General features: G+C 34.4%; 1 protein-coding gene across 1 annotated transcript; it reads left to right on the forward strand.

The window, feature by feature from the left end:
* The first annotated feature begins 3601 nt into the window (after positions 1 to 3601).
* Positions 3602 to 18668, forward strand: LOC148946626 (AMP deaminase 2-like). Its single transcript, XM_089096372.1, has 4 exons — positions 3602 to 3661; positions 4597 to 4645; positions 10630 to 11408; positions 18564 to 18668. Exons 1-4 carry the CDS (start codon positions 3602 to 3604, stop codon positions 18666 to 18668), a joined length of 993 nt encoding a protein of 330 aa, XP_088952498.1.
* The last annotated feature ends 161 nt before the right edge of the window (positions 18669 to 18829 follow it).

Here is an 18829-nt window from a genome sequence, read left to right on the forward strand (position 1 = left end):
TTTACAATTAGTTGTAGTCCGACTGTTGTCAACAGCAGCAGCATGTATCAATTTAAAACACCCTTTAGATCGTTTTTGTGTGGTCCATCAATGTCTGGGAAAACAACACTTTTAGCTAAAATAGTTCAAAATTATAATAAAATGATTTTGGAAAAGCCAAACAAAATGTATTTTTGCTCTAGTATTTGGCAGGAGTCCTAAGATCAAATAAAAGTCATTGCCACACCTATACCATTACAATTCATACGGGGACTTGATGTTTTCAATAGTATTGAACCAAACTCGTGGCTGATTATTGATGATTTGGCTGAATCCATTGAAAAGTTCTCACAGGAAATGCTACAGCTTTTCACCGTTCGCTCTCATCATGAAAATATTTCTACAACCCTAGTTCTACACAATCTGTTTCATCAGAGCAAATGTATGAGAACCCTTGCTTTGAATTGCACCATCTATATTATCTATCGAGTTATTTGGGATTTTAGCTCACTAACATCACTCAATAAGCAAATATACCCAGGTACATCCAAATTTATATCGTAATCATACGCTAAGGCGACTAATAGGTCCATCAGGTACATTTTTCTTGATGTTAACCAGAGCAAACCCGAGGATCTACTTGTAGTCACCGACATTTTTGACAATGAAATTACAGTATATTTTCCAGTGAACAGTAGAAAAAGCTATTAGTTGCCATTATGACACTGAAGAAGCTACACGAACAACGGCATTTATTTTTCGTTTTAGGCACTTCAAAACCTCCACTCAGGAAGGCCATACTCAAACATGATGTTGACAATGATTTCATTAATCTAATATCTGAACTTTGTTTAAATTTAACTGAGAGTAATGTACACTTGCCAGACATTGCTAGACAACAGACAAAGTAACATTGTTCCATTCTTCGCGCCTTGGATCGCAAAAGGAAGGCAAAAATGTTTAAAAGAAAACGTCTCCTTCAAGCGGGCAGTAGCTTTTTTACAGTTTTACTGCCAATAATTGCAGGACTTGTAATCAGTTTTCTATAGAGAATGGCTAAACCCTATAAATCGACACCATTTGAACTTTTCCTCTCGCCCGTCGAACATTTTGATGACAATCTAAGCCAATTCATTAATGATGAGAATAGTGCCGATGACAAAAAACTGCATTTAATACAAGATGCATTGCAACAGATGGACAAACTGGGACCTTATCGCGAGAAACCCACCATCATCACTCCAGATCCCCCTAAACTGTGAACATCTCCTCAAGATTCTGTGCAATCACAGGGAGAGAAAGTGAATTCTATAGTGACAACAATTGGAAACCTATTGCCATTGACCTATCGAGAACAGAGTTAAAGAGTATTAGCATATCTCATGTTGGAAAGTGGTGGTAATGATCAAGTTCAAGTCGATATCACTGGGAAACTAATTATAATTCAGGGAAAAAGTTATATTCTACTTGATTTAATTTGCGATATGGTTACAAATCGTAAAGGACTTTTATCATTTGGCAATAATCTATGCACCTTTCTGGTGGTGATCTTCAAGTTCAAGTCGACAGCGCAGGGAAACGAATTATAATTCAGGGAAAAAGTTGTAATCTAGTTGATTTAATTTGTGATGTGGTGACGAATCGTAAAGGACTTTTATCATTTGACAATAATCTATACACCTTTCTAAATGCATCAAATTTCCCCAAAAGTCTTATTGGCAATAAACAAATTCTAAAGAAACTAAGAGAATATAGTCCTCCAACAACGCCAACACCACCATTTAAAAAAGAAGAAGATTCAATATTTGCAAATACTAGCAGCAGCAGCAGCAATGATTTTATAACACCTGTGGCTGCTAGTCAAAAGCGAAGACGGATTGATTCACCCTCCAGTGTGCAAAAGGGGAGTGGACATTACACTACGTGTTTGCGTTAAAAATGGTTGAAGTTCTGAAACATGTCTATGAAAATATTGGTGAAGCAGGAAGTTTAAGTTCCCCTAAAAAGCTTTCTAAAGTTGCTTCTGACATAGAAGGTGGCAGCACATTAAAAAAAGCAAAAAAGTATCTACAGAATGAACCGAGTTACACACTGCATTGGAATCGCAGGCTTCGTGGCAAACAATATCGACAAACTAAAGCCTTCTTCCCTCTGCATATAATTCAAACGGATCTTTTAACTTTAGATGCGATTCAACGGTGTCACAATGCATCCTATAAATATATTCTGGTGGCAATCAGTGCCTTTAGTTGCTATGCCTATGCCATTCCATTACGGTCAAAGAGAGGTGTTGAAGTTGCTAAAGCTTTAGATAGTATTCTTAAACAGGATTGCTATAGAAAAATTCAATCGGATCGTGGTAGCGAATTTGTTAATCCCCATGTGCAAAAGGTTCTATTGAAATATAATACAACACTTTATCATAGTCACAGCCTGATAAAGGCTGCATTGGCTGAACGATTGATAAGAACGATTCGTCTATGAATTTCAAGATATTGTGCACTGAAAAATACATCTGTCTTTATTCATGATTTAGATAAAATCATGCAGATATAAAACCATCGACCCCACGGATCATTGTCCTACTCAAGCCCTCGGGAAGTTCATTGCAGTGAAAATACATTTGATGCTTTTCTTAAGCAATATTCCAGTGAAAAAGAAAAAAATGTGAAGAAGAAATTTAATGTTGGTGATAATGTTCGAATTAATAGAACCACCAATATTTTTGAAAAGGGGAATTATTTATGAAGCACTGAACTTTTTAAAGTGTCCAAAATCCTAGACACCGAACCCACGACATATCAACTGCGAGACACTAAAGATGATCAGATTCTCGGTGGTTTTTATGAATATTAACTGCAAAAAGTTAGAAACACTAGCAAAATTTATCAAATTGAAAAGATATTAAAGAGTCGTACTCACAGGGGCCATAGACAGTTGCTTGTTTGCTTGCTATGATACAACTCTGATTTTGAGTCTTGGGTCAGTGCTCGAGATATTAACAATGCCCAATGATTTCTATGTGACTTTCATGTCCAATGTTTCTTATCCTCTCTACAATGACTTGAATAGAACAAGTGATTTTTGGACGAAATAGATAGATATGCCCTTAGTACTCGTGACGGGGCAGCATATATGGCCATAGAATACTGACGGGGCACATGTGCTGCCATCTACAATTTAGTCTAACGCCGACGGGACATAATTTATTCAAGGATTATCGATCGAGTCTAATGAATGGTGTCAATGTCGATTTATTTGTTGTTTCCATGTGTAATGACTCCTGGGGACTGTATTGATCTGGGATTCGAGGGGGAAGTGAATTTCCGAGAACTTGATTTACATAATCGGTGGGGAATGTATTGATCCAGTACTCGACTAGGACAAGTTAATTTCCGAGAGATTCATTTACATAATCGCTGGGGATAATGTATTGATCCGATAACGGGAAACAGGATCACGTGTATTCTTCTAAGCCAATCAGGGAGTCGGTTACATCACATTCAATGCCAATCAGAGAGTCGTTTACATATGGTTTCCCATTACATCACAATTCGCCCTTGAGATTTCGTATATAACGGACATGCGTTGTGATTAAGCATTCAAAAAGTTCCAAGACACTATGGATATAACATTGGAATATATTGATGAGCTGGAAGCCTTGGCTACAGCGATTCACAATGTTAGTTCTGTTTAGTAAATTTGCATTCTATATTTTCAAATAAAATCATTTTACATAGTCAGCCCACAATATATTCAAATTCAGGTAACACCCCCCCCCCCCCACACACAATATAAACTCCACTATTTAATGTTTATGCTCGCTAGAAAGTGTAAAATATGTTCTTTTTTACCACGTAAACCTAACCTCCCTCCTCCACATCCCTCTCAGTTTATGACTAATTCTTCCAATAGAAATAACTATGTTTTTGAACTCTCCTTTTGACAGCTAACATTCTGTCAATCCCTTAGCTGTTCTGTCATTCTGTCAATCCCAAACCATTCTGTCAATGGTTTGACATAAGCATTTCCGTGAAGTTTTAAATAGCTGATAATTACTGTCACCCTTTTAAAGTACATCCGGTCTCTCAATCCTTATGTTAGCGCCTTAACCAAAAGGTTTCACAGATCATAAAGGATACTTTGATCAAATTAAAATCATAGCTTCTTCATCGCAAATTTGACTTTTGCCTTACTGAAAAGGGGAGAGGGGTTTTCTTCTGTAAAAAGAGGGGGGGGGGTGTTAAGAGGGGGATGAATGTCAGTTTCTTGTAATATTCATTTTCCATTTTGAGTACTCAGGGTTTATATGGGGGGGGTTAGGGTTGCAATGCCTCGCTTCTAACACCTTCATTGTAAAGTGAAAACAAAGTGTTTCTTTGTAAAAAGTCAGGGGCCGGAATTTCTAAGAAAGAAAATACATAACTTTATTATGCGTAAATTGAATAGCATTTGATTTCTGAGTTTAGTATGTGATAAATGCTTTGATTTCTGAGGGGGCTTCTTTATGATAAATGCTTTCTAGACAAAATTATGGTTAGGGGTTGGGGGGTACTAAATTTTCTTCAGTAAAAAAGTGAAAAATTATTTCAATACTAAATTTTTCTTCTTTTTAAGGACATTTATGAAGAATGTGCACCTCCACCTGAAAAGAGAGCAAGGGAGGGTGAGGCAGCCCCATCAGTGCCAGCCCTTATGCAGTCTGGGCAAAAGCCAAAAAGAGAATGCCATAAGGATGGAGAACCCTGCTACCTCCTCTGTGCAAGCCCATGACATCGCTGGCTCGACTGCACAAGTCCTTACCGTCACTGGCCCTACTGAACAAGCCGCAGCCCAATCTGCGCAAGAACACAACGTCGCCGGCCCATCCGCCCTCCATCATGCTTTACCTGGTCCATCTGACATTCAACTACAGCCGGGATATAAAAAAGTAAAGCTTTTTCACCTGGTTATAGAAATATCTATCTATTTCTTCCAACTTTTTTTTTTCTTTTCTTTTCACTATTTTTCAACACTGTAAAAGTGTGTCAGAGATATTAAAAATGTTATTTTCGCTATAATCCCACACCCCTTGTTTTAAATTTCTCTGCTCCCCCTCCCTCAGAGATATCTAAATATAGTGTAATTTTTTTTACCTGTCAAAGAAGCCGCTCTTTTTTAATCTTTCCTATTTTCTCTACTAAACTCAGAAATCAAATGCTATTCAATTATCCGGGTTGCAGCGGTAGCTAGCAACCTAGTAAGAGACGATCACGTCCAATGTTAAGAAATATAAAAACCCATAGCTCCTAAAGCAGGAGTCAGATCAAAACAAAAAGTACACCATTAGAACCGCCTTGTCCGAAACCCCTGTATAGGAAACTTTCTGTCCCTTGGCTTGAACAGCAAGGGAAATATATTGGCTTGAAAATCGAGAAAATTGACTTTAACCACGTTATTCTCCCCAAACGAGATATTTTTTTCTTTTTTTTTTCTTTTTTGTATCCAGAGATAGCTTGGCACTGGAACATCGTAGAAGGTTGTTCAATAGCTCATTTTAAAGGAAATTAATTGGGTTAAAAATCTATAGTAACTAAAATAAATTATTTCTAAAAGAGAATAAATTTTTCAATAAAAACTGTATTTTTGATGCAGTGACGTCATAATTACTATATAAGAAACGTCAAAACTGTAAATGGTCTCATTCATGAATACATAATGGTTAGATCAAAGCAAGCTACACACAAGTTAAAAAATCAGTACTAAAAAATCAAGAAAAGTGGCAGCTACTACAACATTCTGCCTAAACGGGGTATTTTTTTTCTCTTTTCTTTGTTTCCAGTATACTAAACGGGATTTTTCCACCAAAAACTGCATTTTGATGTCTTTTCACACTGCAGTCTTTCAAACATAATCGTATACCAGCGGTAAGAATTGAACCCACGCCTCTGAAGAGACTGGTGGCTAACACCAGTGCCTTGGACCACTCAGCCAGGCTGCCTCTCATAAATAAATATATATGTGAATTTGGGTTGCAGCAGTAGCTAGCAACCTAGTAATAGACGATCAGTCCAATGCTAAGAAATATAAAAACCCAAAACTCCTAAAAATAGAGTCAGATCAAAACAAAAGTACATCATTAGAAATACCTTGTCTGAAACCCTACTAGATAAATAATGAACGTCATCATAGTTTTATATTAGAGCTATGACGTGAATAGAGTGACGTCATAATTAGTATATAAGGAAAGAAAAAACTGAAAATTCTCTCATTCTTGATTAGAATAATGGTTAGATCAAAGCAGGCTATACGCAAGTTGAAGAAAGAGTACTACACAAACAACAGAGATAGTAACTTGAAAAGAAAAAAGCAAAGGTATTCAACCGACCAGGTGTATCGAGAAGTAATAATTGAGAGAGCAAAACAAAGGTATTCAACCGACCAGGCGTATCGAGAAGTAATCAAACAAAACAGCAAGATGTGTTATCACAATGATGAAGATTATAGACATGCAAAAATTCAGACAGCCAAACAAAAGATCAAGGAACGGTATGGTAATGATGAACATTACAGAGAAGCAGGAATTGAGCAGGCTAAACAAAAGATCAAGGAGCGTTATCACAATGATAAACTTTATAGAGAAGCAACAATTGAGCAGGCTAGACAAAAGAGCAGGGAACGGTATGATAATGATGAAGATTACCGAAACAAACATAAGAAAAAAGTTGCTACCAGAATAATGGGTAGATACTGGGGTGACAAAAGCTATAATGAAAAAATTAAATTCTCTGCGAGGTTGTACCGAAGAACGCATAAGGACAAAGGGAAAAATTACATTCAGAAATATAAGAAGATGGCAAAAATGCAGGCTGATCTTCGTAAATTGAGAAACATTTTACGCATGTTTTACCAGGATCACGAAAAGTATTCAAAATTACAGATTAAAATTCTCTTTGAAAGAGCGGATGCTGTTGAAAAGTCGGCTAGAAATTCCTTGGCAAAGCTTCATAGTAATATCCAAAAGAAATGTTGTCAGTTTAATGAAAAGCTTCCAAGGTTTGGATTGGCAACTGCGGAACAGTTTACAGATGCAATGGAAAATGTTCGACAACACAGTGAATATACGGAGGCGTACTTCTTTGAAAATTCGTATATTAATTTTGGAAGGAGCAATTGCAGTTTATGTAGCAGCAATAAAAACATATATACAAGCATACCTATCAACAGCGAAGGAAAAGCAATGTTTTTCAATTATGGCGAAAACGAGCCTGTTAGGGTTATTAGTAAATGTGTTTGTAAGACTAATGATTTAGAACAAATTCCTGCAACACCGACTCAAGAAAAAAGCATTTCTAACTGTGTTTTAAACAGTCCTTTTAGTTCTACTGAATATTTGGCAAAAAATTCTCTGTGTAGTAGAACAAACTGTCCTGAAAAGTACGAGACAACTATTGAAGAATGCTCTGAATCTAGATCTGACAAGGAAATTATGATGGCTGAAGTCACCTATAACAATCTGAGTAAACATTCAAAACCAAAAATTGGGCAGCAGGTTACTTGGCAATGTCACCCTGATATCTGCAAGCTCTATCCGACGGATATTGAATTATGTCAAATTCTTTTTGATATCCTTGAAAATAATATAGCATTAAAATTTTCAACTGACAAAGTGGTTAATTTCTACCTTGGCGGCTTGGATTATTGTGAAATCAATTACAGGGACACAAGAAAGCATGGGCATTCGTTATACTGTAGCCCAAATGAGGGATGTCAGAGCTATTTGCATTCTCTAAGGGCACTAGTTCCACATTTTCCTGTCTTGAACTGTTTCATTAATAGCGTATATAAGGCAGTATCAAAATGTAAGATTATACAACATATTAATGTACTAAAAGTCGAGGGCTCGTACAAGGAACTAAGTCATTACATAGAAGAAGTGTCAAGTAGACTCTGTCGTAATAATATAATAAAGAACGAACATTAGCTCATAGGTTACATAAAGGATTAGAATAAGGACCGAAGTCTATCTCATAGTAACTGTTGCAGCAGGGAAAAGAAAAAGAGGTCTGTGGTGTATGTGACGTCATACGAGGTTAAATTTGATTTGAAATAAACCCGAACAGCTAAAGCAAAAAGCCTGAAAAATTTCCGAGGAAATGAAATTTTCCAAAAAATCCGTTTTACAGTACAAATTATTTTACAGTAAAGATTTACAGTAAAGAACGATCTCTCTCCCATACTAACTGATATATGGTGGTTCCAGGTGTAGTTATAATAAAGATCGAACTCTTCCCTATACTAACTTGCATACGCAACTTCACTATAGTTAAGATTACAGTATTTATATTAAGCATCATTATAAATTATAAAAGGTTCAAATGTTCGAAGATTATAGAGTTAAAAATTTTCCCACCCCGGGAATCGAACCCGAGCCTGTTAAGTGAAAGTTAACTATCCTTGCCACTAGACCATATTGAACCATAAAGAAGTATGATTTAAGAGCTATATGCGTATTATTATTTCACCATACCAATTATAATACGGCCAAAACAAAATCGTCGACTTGCAACCTTACTTTTGACACATTAGTTAAATCTTCATCAGGCTTAAAAAATGTTTTGCTAGTTTTACATGAAAGAACGAACCTTAGTCCATATACAATAAAGAACGACACCTTGCCCATGTTAACTAAAACATAAATAGGGATTATGTAATTTCCAATAGTATCATGGCTGTAGAGATGGCTGAAACCTAGTTACAATAAAAAACGATCATTGGAATAACAAAAATTGCATACCTTTGGAATTAGCTACCTACTTGTTTATTTGAGACTCGTCTCTTACTATTTAAAAGAAGAAAAAGCCGTAGGCTTTTTCCTGTGTGTAATCAGTTTATTATCATAGGCAGCGCGCTAGCACTGCCTGAGTAAAGAACGATGTGGGCACAATGTGTTTTTTTCCAGGTTGCAGCGATAGCTAGCAACCTAGTAAGAGACGATCACGTCCAATGTTAAGAAATATAAAAACCCATAGTTCCTAACAAAGGAGTCAGATCAAAACAAAAAGTACACCATTAGAACCGCCTTGTCCGAAACCCCTGTATAGGAAACTTTCTGTCCCCTGGCTTGAACAGCAAGGGAAATATATTGGCTTGAAAATCCAGAAAATTGACTTTAACCACGTTATTCTCCCCAAACGGGATATTTTTTTCTCTTTTCTTTTTTTTTCTTTTCCACAGATAGCTTGGCACTGGAACATCGTAGAGGGTTGTTAAATAGCTCATTTTAAAGGAAATTAATTGGGTTAAAAATCTATAGTAACTAAAATAAATAATTTCTAAAAGAGATACAATAAAGAACGACACCTTGCCCATGTTAACTAAAACATAAATAGGGATTATGTAATTTCCAATAGTATCATGGCTGTAGAGATGGCTGAAACCTAGTTACAATAAAAAAAGATCATTGGAATAACAAAAATTGAATACCTTTGGAATTAGCTAGCTACTTGATTATTTGAGACTCGTCTCTTACTATTTAAAAGAAGAAAAAGCCGTAGGCATTTTCCTGTGTGTAATCAGTTTATTATCATAGGCAGCGCGCTAGCACTGCCTGAGTAAAGAACGATGTGGGCACAATGTTTTTTTTTTCCGTGTATAATAAAGAACTACCTCTTGCCTATACTAAATTTTATACGCCACTTAAATATAGTATAGGATAGTAATTCCACAGATAGCTGGGCACTGGAACATTGTAGAGAGTTGTTTAATGGCTCCTTTTAAAGGAAATTAATGGGGTTGAAAACTTTTTGTAGTTATAAAAAGATAATTTTAAAAATATACGGGTTGCAGCGGTAGCTAGCAACCTAGTAAGAGACGATCACGTCCAATGTTAAGAAATAAAAGACCCATACCTCCTAAAAAAGCAGTCAGATCAAAACAAAAAGTACACCAGTAGAACCGCCTTGTCCGAAACCCCTGTATAGGAAACTTTCTGTCATTTGGCTTGAACAGCAAGGGAAATATATTGGCTTGAAAATCAAGAAAATTGACTTTAACCACGTTATTCTCCACAAACGGGATTATAGTAAAAGACGATCATTACCAGGATACCAAACCATTGTATATATTGGACTTAGTTAGCTGCCTGATTCTTCGAGGTTCGTCTCATACTATTCAAATAAGAAAAAAACATAGGATTTATTTTGTTTGTAATCAGAGTTATTGTCAAACAGTTCATGGTAAATAACTGTATAGTAAGAGCCTCTTCTCAATAGTAACCGAAATTTTAAAAAATGGATTTTTTACATTTTTATGATGATTTTAAATATGTAATAAAAATATATGACGTAATGAGTGATTACGTAATGAGTAAATCAATTTTTATTTTATTTTAGTTGTAGTTCAGAATCGAAAAAGTTATAAACTGCATAAATATTTATTTTATCTGAGCAATAATTTTAATCTTGTAGTTTAAACTGAAAACATACCAGAAATATTTTAAATTATCTTTATTTTTTGTTAGGTTTTTGATACTTGATACGTTTACTTAAACACAAATGTGAAAATAAAGCTATAGAATTGGAAAATGATACGTATAGATAATCACGAAGAAAACAAAACATCAGGACTGGAACATTTTTTAATTGTATCTAAAATGAAAAATTCGTCAAGAACTAACGAGTGAAGAAGGCTACCCTATTAGTAGCCCTTTCAACTTGAAAGAATATTGCAAAACATCTGACTTTTCAGCAGCCAATAGTTATCAAAATGGTGTCTTCCATGTTTACACTAGTGAAAAAGACATAACTGGCAACAGAACAGTGAGATATGACTATGTTGGCGTTGAAACCTTTAGGAAGAATCTGCAGCTTCTTTACACCATGATTGCTAATGAACCTTTGAAGACCTTCAGCTATCGTTGTGTAAAAATCTTTAATAAAAAGTATAAAAAGCAAGAAATTCTGAACGAGCAGCAACAACTTTATGAACAGATAACTATAACATACACAGACTTCTATAAAACACAACATGTTGATACACATGTTCACGCAGCTGCATGCATGAATCACAAGTGTTTGCTTAGTTTTATACAAAAGAAATTGCGTGAAGAAGGCAATCGGGTAGTGGAGGTCGATGAAGATGGTAATCTCAAGGCATTGAAAGAAGTGTTTGACGATTTGAAGTTAACACACCCAGATTTGACTGTAGATTCCTTGGATATGCACTGTGATAGAAATACTTTCCACCGTTTCGACAAATTTAATAAAAAGTATAACCCCGCTGGTAATAGCAGGCTACGAGAAATTTTTCTAAAAACAGACAACTACATAGAGGGCGAATATTTTGGGAGCATTATAAAGGAAGTGATGAATGACTTTAAAGAATCTCAATATCAGAGCACTGAGATGCGGATATTTGTAGCTGGGAAATCAGTTGAAGAATGGGACAAGGTCGCTCGTTGTATAATAAAGAACGACCTCATGCCTATACTAAATTTTATACGCCACTCAATTATAGTATAGGTTAGTAATTCCACAGATAGCTTGGCACTGGAACATTGTAGAGAGTTGTTCAATGGCTCATTTTAAAGGAAATTAATGAGGTTAAAAATATTATATTAAAAGACGATCATTAGAAGAACAAACCATTGCATACATTGGACTTAGTTAGCTCCCTTATTCTTTGAGAGTCGTCTCTTACTACTCCAAAGAAGAAAAACCTTAGGCTTTTTCCTGTTTGTAATCAGGGTTTTTATAATAAAGAACGACCTCTTGCCAATACTAAATTTTATAGGCCACTTAACTGTAGTATAGGTTAGTAAAGTTTACATAAAGGACCAATATAGTTTATCATAAATGGTGTTTGTCAATGCGGTTTCATTTTAATAAAATTTATTTGTTAACTGAAACTGGAATAATTCCTGAAAATTTTCCGGGATGCAGCGGTAGCTAGCAACCTAGTAAGAGACGATCACTTCCAATGTTATGAAATATAAAAACCGATAGTTCCTAAAAGACGAGTCATATCAAAACAAAAAGTACACCATTAGAACCGCCTTGTCCGAAACCCCTGTTTATAAAACTTTCTGTCCCTTGGTTTACATTAAAGAACGAACTTTAAATCCATAGTTTATATTATTATAATAAAGAACGACATCTTGCCTATACTAAATTTTTTACGCCACTTAATTATGGTATAGGTTAGTAATTCAACAGATAGCTTTGCACTGGAATTTACATAAGGGATCGATGTCAGTCAAGAGGATCTAATGTAGTACTAATTAATAAAAGTTTTAATTAGCCTTTAAATAGATAAATGTGTAAAAATTGCCCCTGGCACGATTTGAACCTGCAGCCTTCGGAGAAGAATTCCAACACGCTATCCACTGCGCCAGGCAGGCTATCAAGGACCCAATTTTTGAATGAATTTATAATTTACTTAATTGTATGTTAAAGATTTATCAATGACGTAATATTCATTGGTTGTAGCCAGGTCGTGTCTTACTATTCCAATTAAGAAAAAGCCATAGGCTTTTTCCTGTTTTATAATAAAGAACGACCTCTTGCCTATGCTAAATTTTATACGCCACTTATTTATAGTACAGGTTAGTAATTCAACAAATAGATTGGCACTGGAACATCGCAGAGAGTTGTTCAATGGATCATTTTAAAGAAAATTAATGGGGTTAAAAACTTCTTTTAATTAAAATAAATTATTTTTATTACATTAAAAAATTTTAATTATGTTCCTTAAGAAATCATCATAAGTTATCCGGGTTGCAGCGGTAGCTAGCAACCTAGTAAGAGACGATCACGTCCAATGTTAAGAAATATAAAAACCCATAGCTCCTAAAGCAGGAGTCAGATCAAAACAAAAAGTACACCATTAGAACCGCCTTGTCTGAAACCCCTGTATAGGAAACTTTCTGTCCCTTGGCTTGAACAGCAAGGGAAATATATTGGCTTGAAAATCGAGAAAATTGACTTTAACCACGTTATTCTCCCCAAACGAGATATTTTTTTTTTTTTTTTTTTATTTTTTTTATACAGAGATAGCTTGGCACTGGAACATCGTAGAGGGTTGTTAAATAGCTCATTTTAAAGGAAATTAATTGGGTTAAAAATCTATAGTAACTAAAATAAATTATTTCTAAAAGAGAATAAATTTTTCCAATAAAAACTGTATTTTTAATGCAGTGACGTCATAATTACTATATAAGAAACGTCAAAACTGTAAATGGTCTCATTCATGAATACATAATGGTTAGATCAAAGCAAGCTACACACAAGTTAAAAAATCAGTACTAAAAAATCAAGAAAAGTGGCAGCTACTACAACATTCTGCCTAAACGGGGTATTTTTTTCTCTTTTCTTTGTTTCCAGTATACTAAACGGGATTACATTAAAGGACGATCATTGAAATAACATTATCTGGGTTGGAGCTTATAATAAAGATCGAACTCTTCCCTATACTAACTTGCAATCGCAACTTCACTATAGTTAAGATTACAGTATTTATATTTATACATTAAAAGACGAGCACTGAAATAACAAACCATTCCGTAGATTGGACTTAGTTAGCTACTTGATTGTTTGAGTTTCGTCTCTTACTATTTAAAAGAAGAAAAAGCCGTAAGCTTTTTCCTGTTTGTATTTATAGTTAAAAAACGAACTCAAGTTCAAAGAAACTGAACACTGTGGTTCATTCATATTATCTTCATTATTTTAGCTAGAATGTAAATAAACAAGTTTCTTTTTTAAATTTTAAATTGAAAAGATAGTGCTTTTAATTCAACATATTAAAAGTTCTCCCCGACGGGGAATCGAATCATAATCAAGGCTTTGTCATGATTTGTCGTAATCAAGAGTGCAGAGTGAAAAGTTACTTTTCTATAGTATCGGGCCATATTTGACTTGCTTAGCTGCCTTATTCTCTGAGGCTCCTCTCTTGCTATTAGCTTGTTCGAAACCTCTATAAAAGAAAATAAAAGTCTCTTGTTTTGAACAGCAAAGAAAATCTGTTGAATTGAAAAACAATCCGGGTTGCAGCGGTAGCTAGCAACCTAGTAAGAGACGATCACGTCCAATGTTAAGAAATATAAAAACCCTTAGTTCCTAACAGAGGAGTCAGATCAAAACAAAAAGTACACCATTAGAACCGCCTTGTCCGAAAACCCTGTATAGGAAACTTTCTGTCCCTTGGCTTGAACAGCAAGGGAAATATATTGGCTTGAAAATCAAGAAAATTGACTTTAACCACGTTATTCTCCCCAAACGGGATATTTTTTTCTTTTTTCTTTTTTCTTTTTTTTTTTTCTTTTCCACAGATAGCTTGGCACTGGAACATCGTAGAGGGTTGTTCAATAGCTCATTTTAAAGGAAATTAATTGGGTTAAAAATCTATAGTAACTAAAGTAAATTATTTTTAAAAGAGAATAAATTTTTCCACCAAAAACTGCATTTTTGATGTCTTTTCACACTGCAGTCTTTCAAACATAATCGTATACCAGCGGTAAGATTTGAACCCACGCCTCCGAAGAGACTGGTGGCTAACACCAGTGTCTTGGACCACTCGGCCAGGCTGCCTCTCATAAATAAATATATATGTGAATTTGGGTTGCAGCAGTAGCTAGCAACCTAGTAAGAGACAATCAGTCCCATGCTAAGAAATATAACAAAACTCCTAAAAATAGAGTAAGATCAAAACGAAAGTACATCATTGAAACTACTTTGTCTGAAACCCTACTAGATAAATAATGAATGTCGTCATAGCTTTATATTAGATTAGAGCTATATAGAGCTATTACTACTTAAGAACAACAAAGATGTAAATTTTCTCAGTCTTGATTAGAATAATGGTTAGATCGAAGCAAGCTATACGCAATTTGAAAAAACAGTACTACACAAACAACAGAGATAGTATCTTGAAAAGAGAAAAGCAAAAATATTCAACCGACCAGGCGCATCGAGAAGTAAAAATTGAGAGAGCAAAACAAAGGTATTCAACCGACCAGGCGTATCGAGAAGTAATAATTGAGAGAGCAAAACAAAGGTATTCAACCGACCAGGCGTATCGAGAAGTTTTATAATAAAGAACGACATCTAGCCCATGTTAACTGAAACACAAATAGGAATTATGTAATTTTCATAGGTATCATGGCTGTAGAGATAGCTGAAACCTAATAAAGAACGAACCATATTAGACTAAGTTAGCTGTCTGACCCTCTAGAGTTCGTCTCTTACTATTCCAAATAAGAAAAAGCCATAAGCTTTTTCCTGTTTGTTATCTGGGTTTATAATAAAGATCGAACTCTTCACTATACTAACTTGCATAGGCAACTTCACTATAGTTAAGATTACAGTATTTATATTATACATCATTATAGATTATTATAATAAACAACGACCTCTTACCTATACTAAATTTTATACACCACTTAATTATAGTATAGGTTATTAATTCAAATTACATTAAAAGACGATCACTGGAATAACAAACCATTCCATATATTGGACTTAGTTAGCTACTTGATTGTTTGAGTTTCGTCTCTTACTATTTATTAAGCAAAGAAAAAGCCGTAGGCTTTTTCCTGTATGTATTTTTTATAATCCGGGTTGCAGCGGTAGCTAGCAACCTAGTAAGAGACGATCACGTCCAATGTTAAGAAATATAAAAACCCATAGTTCCTAAAAAAAGGAGTCAGATCAAATTTTATAATAAAGAACGACCTCTTGCCTATACTAAATTCTATACGCCACTTAATTATAGTATAGGTTAGTAATTCCACAGATAGCTTGGCACTGGAACATCGTAGAGAGTTGTTTAATGGCTCATTTTAAAGCAAATTAATGGGGTTAAAAACTTTTTGTAGTTATAAAACAAATTATTTTTAAATAGAATCATTTTTCTTACGAAATTTTATAATAAAGAACGACCTCTTGCCTATACTAAATTTTATACGCCACTTAATTATAGTATAGGTTAGTAATTCCACAGATAGCTTGGCACTGGAACATCGTAGAGAGTTGTTTAATAGCTCATTTTAAAGCAAATTAATGGGGTTAAAAACTTTTTGTAGTTATAATACAAATTATTTTTAAATAGAATCATTTTTCTTACGAAATTACATTAAAAGAAGATCATTACAATAACAAACCTTTGCATACATTGGACTTAGTTATCCGGGTTGCAGTGGTAGCTAGCAACCTAGTAAGAGACGATCACGTCCAATGTTAAGAAATATAAAAACCCATAGTTCCTAACAGAGGAGTCAGATCAAAACAAAAAGTACACCATTAGAACCGCCTTGTCCGAAACCCCTGTATAGGAAACTTTCTGTCCCTTGGCCTGAACAGCAAGGGGAATGTATTGGCTTGAAAATCAAGAAAAGTGGCAGCTACTACAACATTCTGCCTAAACGGGATATTTTTTTTTTCTTTTGTATCCAGAGATAGCTTGGCACTGGAACATCGTAGAGAGTTGTTCAATGGCTCATTTTAAAGGAAATTAATTGGGTTAAAAACCTTTTCTAACTAAAATAAATTATTTCTAAAAGTGAATAAATTTTTCCACCAAAAACTGCATTTTTTATGTCTTTTCACACTGCAGTATTTCAAACATAATCGTATACCAGCGGTAAAATTTGAACCCACGCCTCCGAAGAGACTGGTGGCTAACACAAGTGCCTTGGACCACTCGGCCAGGCTGCCTCTCATAAATAATATATATGTGAATCTGGGTAGTAGCAGTAGCTAGCAACCTAGTAAGAGACGATCAATCCAATGCTAATAAATATAACAAAACTCCTAAAAATAGTCAGATCAAAACAAAAGTACATCATTAGAATTACCTTGTCTGAAACCCTACTAGATAAATAATGAATGTCATCATAGCTTTATATTAGAGTTATGACGTGAATAGAAAAACACGATATTATGTTTTGGTTTCTGAAGACGTGATGATCCGGGTTGCAGCGGTAGCTAGCAACCTAGTAAGAGACGATCACGTCCAATGTTAAGAAATATAAAAACCCCTAACTCCTAAAAACAGAGTCAGATCAAAACAAAAAGTACACCATTAGAACCGCCTTGTCTGAAACCCTTATAAAGGAAACTTACCGCCCTGCGGCTTGAATAACAAAGAAAATATATTGGCTTGATAAGCAAGAAAATTGACTTTAACCACGTTATTCTCCACAAACGGGATATTTTTTTCTTTCTTTTCCACAGATAGCTTGGCACTGGAACATCGTAGAGAGTTGTTCAATGACTCACTTTAAAGGAAATCTCTAGATCTAGCGCTATTTGTGCTTAATTTTTTTTTAATTAATTTTTTTTACGAAAAACTTAATTTTTTATATACAATATTAAACAATGACGTCATAGTCTTTGGATGTAGTTAGTACATAAAGTCTGGATCATCGAATTAAAGCTGAAACTAAGTAAAGAACAATTATGCCTCCATATATTCACAGTGATCTATAAAATGTCCCATTACATCTATAAACTGTTCCACAGTTTCCGGTTCATACCTTGGAAGCTTTTCACTAAACATGCAACATTTCTTTTGGATATTACTATGAAGTTTTGCGAAAGCATCTCTAGCTGACTTTTCAACAAAATCCATTCTTTCAGAGATAATTTTAATCTTTAATTTTGAATATTTTTCGTAATCCCGGTAAAAAATTCGTAAAATTTTTCTAAATTTACTAAGATCCGCCAGCATTGTTGCCATGTTTTTGGACTTCTGAATATAATTTTTAATTTTGCCCTTATGCTTTCTTTGCAGCTTGTGTAAACTGCAAAATATCCATGGTATCCGAGCAATAGTTTGAATATTTCAATTCAAGCTAGAAAAATACCTGAAAATGTTAAAATTAGTTTTATTTTTAGTTAGGTTCTAACTACCCGATGTGGAATTTACTATGTATTTTCAGACCAAAAAATTCAATTTTTTAATATATTTCATTTTTCAGTTTAGAATCGCTAAAGTTATTATGTAAACTGCAAAAATATTTATGACATATGAGCAATAATTTTAATCTTTTAATTCAAACTAACAAAATACCTGAAAATTTAAAAATTAGTTTAATTTTTTGTTAGGTTATGGGTACATGATACGAGTCTTAAAAAGTTTCAATTAGATAAGAATATTATTTCTTGTTTTGTAATAAGATGCGTTCTAATAGAGTTATACGTAATTTAAAAAAACATTACTATACAAAAAACAGAGACAACATCTTGAAAAGAGAAAAGCAAAGGTATTCAACTGACAAGGTTTTAATAAAGAACGACCTCTTGGCTATACTAAATTAGGTATGGCATTGTAAGAGAATTAACTCTTTCTGGAGTCGTGAGATCGATCCCAATACCCTACTTAATCTTTATTCATTCTCTTATTCTTGCAAAGGGATTTTTTTAGTAAATACAATTCTTGTTAAACTCGTTGTAGAGAGCTAGAAATAAAATTACATTAACATTATAAGAAATCATTATATAGATGATGAATTTTCCTTAATGATTCATATTAGACATAAATTAAAATCTTGTTTAGGGTAAAAGACCAGTTAATAGATTTTAAACCATAATGATTTTCTGAAAAATAAGGGTCTGACCGGATTCGAACCGGTGACCTATCGATCTGCAGTCAATTGCTCTACTTCTGAGCCAGGAACCTTTGTTATTGACAGAGAATTAAAGATGTTAACATGAATATTAGACATAAATCAAATTACAGTAAAGAACAAACTTCCAGCCCATAGTAACTAAAATAAGATTACAATTAATGTTAAAGATTGATCAATATGCCATAATCGTAGGTTGTAGCCAGGTCGTCTCTTACTATTCAATTTAAGAAAAAGCCATAGGCTTTT

This window comes from Artemia sp. Qi Xiang Cuo, chromosome 11 (genome assembly GCF_049724085.1).
Source record: "Artemia sp. Qi Xiang Cuo chromosome 11, ASM4972408v1, whole genome shotgun sequence".
Taxonomy (NCBI): domain Eukaryota; kingdom Metazoa; phylum Arthropoda; class Branchiopoda; order Anostraca; family Artemiidae; genus Artemia; species Artemia sp. Qi Xiang Cuo.